The sequence below is a fragment of the Sitophilus oryzae genome, unplaced genomic scaffold, assembly GCF_002938485.1.
Source record: "Sitophilus oryzae breed Bouriz unplaced genomic scaffold, Soryzae_2.0 scaffold_1350_pilon_pilon, whole genome shotgun sequence".
Classification (NCBI taxonomy): Eukaryota; Metazoa; Arthropoda; class Insecta; order Coleoptera; family Curculionidae; genus Sitophilus; species Sitophilus oryzae.
In genome coordinates, this window is record NW_022146005.1 from 63,207 (window position 1) to 69,955 (window position 6,749).

A 6,749-nucleotide genomic window follows, 5' to 3' on the forward strand; every position below is an offset into this window, starting at 1 on the left:
TGGGTGTTATCGCATATCGGCTTGTTATAAAATTGCGTAAATGTGGTTTGTTCAGTCCATCCTGCTGTTTGCATGATGCACTGAACAGAAAGTCCCTGCCTATGTGCACTCGATGTAGAAGCGTGTCTAACCGAGTGCGGTTTAAATTTATTAATATCTATTCCCGCTTCTTTTAGAGAACCCTTGATCCAGCGGCTAAGAGATTGTTTTGTGGCAACCCCATGTGGACTTTTGTATGTTAAAAACAAAAAGTCCTGATCTGATTTTCGATAGCTCATAGTTTTTTCTTTATAGATTATTAATGTAGATGCCACACAAAGAACAGGGTTATCCGGGAAAAACGGTATTTTTAAACAAGGTTGAATTTTATTTAAGCCGGAAGTTTTAATTGTGTCTGTTATAAAAATTTGCAAACCTGCTGAATTCTCTAAAATATTTGATATTCGGATTAAAGATATTGTTTGCACTCTGTGACCTGTTACGAGTGATAAAAGTGTGACTAATTTAAACGTTAACTGTTTGAGTGTTAGATTTTCGTTTGGGCCCAAATCTTAAAATAGTTTATGACCTGTGCAGGGTCCCAAGTGTTATTGTATTTAGGTGCCGACGGGTTTATTTTTGAAATTGCCTTCATGAAACGCGATACTCTTGAGTCGGTTTCAATATGATTTTGCAGGATCAAGCTTAAAGCAGATTTATGTGAGTTCATTGTACCGTATCTGTAGTTTTTTGTTTCTAAAATGTTTTGGAGAAATTGTATAACGTGTGAGATGGTAGGATTATATAACGATATTCCGTTTACATGGCAGAATTCCCACCAAAGTTTATACGTTGACTCGTATTGTTTGATTGTCGACGGGGTTATTGATTTTAACATTGTATTGATCGCACATTCGGGTATTTGTTTTTGCTTAAAGCCCTCGGCGATAATTTTGCAGCCACCAGGATAAGGCTTTTTGCAAGAGGATGTTGGTCTCTGAAAGGAGAAAAAAGAAGATTATCATTTGGCCCCAAGTAAATTTCTTTTTGTTTGAGTTTCTCAAAAAGAGGGTACCAAGGTTGGCTAGGCCACCATGGCACTACTAGTATTCCTTCGGCTTTATCTGCTATAACTTTGTTGAGTGTTCTAAGAATTAGAGAAAAAGGTGGAAATGCATAAAAACACGTAAATTTATTCCACTGTAGCGTAAATGCATCTACTGCTAAAGAATCAGGGTCTGGTTTCCAAGACACGTATTTTTTACATTTGTGGTTAAAACTTGAAGCGAAAAGGTCAATGTCTGGGTGTCCGAATTCTGATATTATTTGTTTAAAAAATGATTGAGATAAGGACCATTCGGTATCTAATGACGCTTGTGTTCTAGACGCTTTGTCAGCCTCGTAGTTTTCTGATGATGCAATGTATGATGCGAACAGCCAGATATTGCGCTTTTCGCACCATTGCCAGATTTCTTTTGCAAGATGTGCCAGATTTTTATATTTAATGCCACCCATTTTGTTTATATACGATAAAGCCGTTGTATTGTCAGTTCGTATTAAAATTGATATGTTATTCGTATTTTTAGCAAAACATTTTATGCCATAAAAAATTGCTAATAACTCTAATTCGTTTATGTGTTTATTTCTATGTGTTTCATCCCACCAGCCTTTGGCTGTGTGGTTACTTGAACATGCGCCCCAGCCTGTTAAAGACGAGTCCGTAAAAATAACCATATCAAAGAAATCAAATTTTACATTATTTTTGGCCCCTAAGATGCTATTAAACCACCAAAGAAGATCTTTAAGTGCCTCTGCACCCAATTTCATAGTGGCATTATAATTTTTGTTATGTACCTCGAGAGCGATGTATTTGTCCCTTTCAAGTGCCTTAGTATATAACCAGCCATATTTTATGGCTGGGCAAACAGATATTAAAATACCACAAAGCCTTGCGACATCGCGTATTTTATGAACCTTATTGATTTTTTGAAATTGTTGGATGTAATTTCTAATTTTGAGTCGTTTTTCTTCTGGTAATTCAAGCAACATTTTTTCACTATTATAAATAAATCCAAGAAAAGTTTGTTTAGTTTTTGGTGTTATTCTACTTTTCTTGTAATTTATGAGAAATCCTAATTTTTCTAGAATCTTTATTGTGTACATGGTATTGCTTTGGCATTCCTCATATGTATTTCCATAAATTAAAAAATCATCGAGATAAATTACACAACATATATGTTGTTTCCTAATAGTCCTTACAACAGGTTTAAGTAATTTTGTAAAGCAATAGGGTGCAGAAGACAGGCCAAATGGTAGGCAAGTAAATTCATATAGTTGATTTTTATATGAAAACCTTAAATATTTTCTATGATTTTTGTTAACGGGAAGCAAAAAATAGGCATCTTTTAAATCTATAGTTGTCATAAAGCAACCGTTTTGCAGTAATTTCATGGCTGTTCTAAAATCCTCCATTTTAAAATGTGATGCCTGTACAAATGAATTGAATTCGCGAAGATTTAAAATAAACCTTTTTTCTCCATTTGGCTTGTCTCTGAGAAAAATTGGAGAGATAAATTGATTTCTTGTATTAATGCATTTTTTAATGGCCCCTATGTCTAGTAATTTTCCTATGGCTAGCTTTATAAAATGCTGGTCTTGTTGACCAAATTTTTGCATAGGGACTTTTCTTTGATAAGGCATTTGCCTAAGAGGAATGGAATAACCATTTAGCCAAGCTAATAATAATTTGCTTGATGTAATGCTTTGCCACTCTTGTCTGTAATATCTCAAACGGCCTGCCAAAACTGTGGTACTTACGTTTATTTCCTCTTCCTGTATTGTCGGTGATCTGGGTTCGAGAAGTGGCCCTTCTGTGATCCCATCGGCTCTCGTCGTCGATAGGACGGGCGAGCCCTGTTTAAAGGATTGTTAGTATTACGGCTGGTGTTGACCCCCCCCCTTTTCTTGGGGTATTTATTATAGGCCATAGGTGTATATTGCACTTTGGTTTGGGATGTTGAGGGTGCGGATCTTAGGTCTTTACTTGTCCTTTCTAGGGTTTTTGCCTCTTTAACTTTTTCAGTTAGGTCTGTGCCAAACAGGAAATTTATTGGTTTAGTTTTTTCCACAGCCTCTTTCACCGATTTACTCAAGCTTGGGGATATCAGATTTCGTCTAACCATTGTTATATTGTATTGCAAATCTGTCAGAATGCGCCCCGAGTCACTTAAGTATTCTAGTAGGTTTTCTTTTATTTCCTTTGGAATCCTTTTATTAGTTAATAAAACCTCCATTCCCTTTGAAAGAGCAACTAGACCTTTGGCTAATTGGGTTTGTTGGCCTTGCAAATTTTTATCTCTGTTTGAGTTAGGAGGAGACAAAATGCTTAAGATTTCTGGGTTTACTTCTGGTGGAGCCATGGCTTGACAGTTAGAGGGAAGCACATATTTATTTAACAATGAAAGTTTTTCCTCCCTTTCTAGACCGTTTATTAAGAGATGGTTCCATCTAGAAGTTAAGGCTGGATGGAGGACAGCATTTTCCCCAGGGTTTTGCTCTGGATCCTTCCCTAGAATCTTTATAAGGTCCTCTGATATGTCCACATCGTTATGAATTTGGAATACTGGCGACGCTGCTGTATTAGGTTCCTCATTTATAGGGTGTTCAATGGAAGCCACATCTCGCAGATTGTGATCATCCAATTCGAGTACGTGATTCGCCGAACCTTGAGAGATTCGATCTTCACTGTTTTGTCGAGATATCGAGCCTCTCGGGCTGCGATTATCTCTTTGAAGGTTTTGGGATTGTCGTATCCTTAAGCTGTTTGATCTGGACCTTGATCTGGTTCTTGATCTACGACCACTGTTCCATGATCTGCGATCATCTGACCATGAACGCTGTCTGTGCCTGCGTTTCTTTTTGTGTATTTTCCGTTCTAGTTTCTTAATTTTTTTGAGTAGCTCCTTATTAGAGATTTCATTACCCGAATCACTAGATTCGGAGACCATTTTTACTGAAATGTGCTTATAATCACATACACACACACCGTTTACTTGGATAAAAGTCTTGAATCAGCGGTTTGATTCCCGCGCCGTATCGATAATTTCGATGAAATTTGATCCGGTGTTTAAGCGGAAAGCACTAAAAGGCGAATGAGAAATAGTTACAGCAACAAGTCCAGGGAACCGGGATACGAGATAAAAACTTTCAATATAGTGAACATAAGCACGACAGGGGCGTACTACGTGGTAAAGTGATACATTCGGAATGGACGCTGAAATATAATAAGTATTTATTAACACAAACATCTGATACGCTACTGAAGCAGGTAAGTCAAATTAACGTATCAAAATTCTTTGACATCTGATCTTTGACAAGTAGTAAATAAAAGCTAAAATGCAAGAAAATATATAATTTAGTTAATTTCAGTGAATTTCATAAATGATCGGTTTACTATACGTATGTATATTATATAGTCACTTACTAGCGAAAAGTTGTTCCATTATTTCACTCATTTTTTGCCGAGATCTACCGCACGCTACACAACCAACTATTTTAGAGTCTTTTTCGATAAATCGCGATAATGTCACTGTTAATTTAAGTTCTGCCACAATTTCCATCTAGATTTACTACCTTTATACAACTATCAGTAGTAGAATAAATAATAAATAACATAAAACAAGCTCCGTAAAGACTGACAAATCCACAAAATTTCAAATCAAATTCAAATGTGTCAAATGTGTCAAACCGTCAAACAGAACTGTCAAGGATCCCCACCCTAGAGAGCTTTTTCCGCCCACCATGCATGAATACATGGATAGCATTATGCTCCTTCCTTAGTCTTCTTATTCAAAGCGTCTATATAAGTATATCGGTTATACTTGTAATCAAGTAATTTAATTCCGTGTGAGACCAATTCAAAGATAGCCATGAAAATAACATTTATAACTAAGAAACTTTAATTTCACTAGTCCAAAAAAATAGTAAAATAAGCGTTCGGCATTTAACGTGTTATGTATAACTGGCTAGGAATTTTTACACAAATGAAGAAGTAAATTAAAGATAAAGGATCATACTATATCCATATTGTAGCACATTTTTAAACAACTTCTTTATTTTTAAGATTTTGATGGTCAAACACCACAAAATATTCCTTATGTTTGGACTAAATTTTTTCGAAAATAATGACATAATTTAAAATTCCCTTACAATACGGAAGTAGATTTCTTTACTTCTTCTGAAAATTGCTGATGTAGTATCATAGCCAGTTATCGCATGTAAAAAAAAATATAGTTTTACGATTTAGAATAAGTAATGAAGTTGAAACAAAAATTAGACAATCTTAATGTTCTCTAAATTTAAACACTCCACAAATAATTTGACACTGACATTTTAAGAAAGTTAATTTAAAAATCCTTTCAAGCACTAAATTGTATCACTCTAACCCTTCTCTCTATTTCCAGAGCCGAGAGCGTCCAAAAATACAGCGTATACTCCGACATAGTTGAGCAAGAATTTTCAAATCCTTTCCGACACAACTTTAGGAGCCATTAATTATAGTTCATATCTGTAAACGGATATACTGCCTCCAACAGAACTATAAAACAATTAACGCACTAACTAGCGGGTTTAAACTGACTGTTTATGGAGAGAAAAAGCATCAGAGAAAAAGTTTTAAAGTGGTTTTGCTCATTATTTAGTTTGCGTGATTTTTTATACCAAAAAAAACTTTCTGTCTTTGCGTATAGATCTACATTTTAAAACAGCTATACAAGGTCCAATTCAGATTAGGTAAATTTGACGAGATCACCCTGTATACAGGGTGGTCCGAACTGTATTCCGGAAATTTTGGCGGCATATTCTGCAGATAAAAATAAGTAAAAAAGTTCGTATAAATGTATGTCCTAAAATGCTTAGTTTCGGAGATACAGGGTGTTCAAGTTTTATTTTTATTTGAAACTTCTACACCCTGTATCTCCGAAAAGCCCCGACCACCCTGTATATAAATAAAATGAATAAAAAAATGAATATTTGGGCTGAAATAATGGTGATATATTTAATTGGTATACTCTTTTACAAAGATTTAAATAGTTTTCTTTTTGTAAACAAATTGGCTAGTAACATTATCGGATTTAGCACCTGAACATTTTGTACATTTGTTGCTTTAAAAAAGTGTCTAAAATGTCAAAATTCTATGGGTATATTGATAAATGAGCTGTAAATTATAAGAAAATGCATTTTCTACGAAAACTTTAAGATATAGTTAAAAAATGGCATAATACAATTTGATAGACAATTAAATTGTGCATCTGATTCTAGTAAAATATACAGGGTGTTCCATTTAAATTAAAAAGTTATAGGCGTTTCAAGCTTGTAATTATTTAAAATAAATTTTTAGACACTCTGTATAAGGTTTTTTATTCTTGCAACACAAAATTTAGTAAATAGAAAAACTTCAGTACAATATTTGGTTTTAAGAACTTAAATACGCCTAGAGAAATGAAAGATTAAAATTGTTACTGCATTTTCAGAAAATCGTCAATATTTCAAAAACGGTAAGATTAAAGTGCGGTAAACCTTAATCAAATTTATCTTTGTTGTAATCGTAGAAACTAAAAATATAATAATATACAGGGTGTTCCATTTAAAAACAAATCAACTTTGACATTTTTTTCTTTCTTTGGGAGACACTGTACCTTTTGAAATACTAGGAAGTGTACAAGAAGTACCTACCCAGACCAAACCAAACCAAACTGCTTAAAAGCAAAAAT

The 6,749-nt window shown here is 34.4% G+C and overlaps 1 protein-coding gene across 1 annotated transcript; it reads right to left on the reverse strand.

Annotated features, from left to right (window-relative positions):
* Positions 1-887: 887 nt before the first annotated feature.
* On the reverse strand, positions 888-3,996 carry LOC115875150. The gene is made up of 2 exons (XM_030890541.1): positions 2,797-3,996; positions 888-976 (listed from the first exon to the last, which is right to left on the reverse strand). The coding sequence occupies exon 1, from the start codon at positions 3,984-3,986 to the stop codon at positions 2,799-2,801; it is 1,188 nt and encodes a 395-aa protein (XP_030746401.1). The 5' UTR covers positions 3,987-3,996; the 3' UTR covers positions 888-976; positions 2,797-2,798.
* Positions 3,997-6,749: the final 2,753 nt, after the last annotated feature.

Excerpts from the sequence above, each read along its gene's own strand:
- LOC115875150 (XM_030890541.1), bottom strand. The coding sequence starts at position 3,986 with ATGGTCTCCGAATCTAGTGATTCGGGTAATGAAATCTCTAATAAGGAG.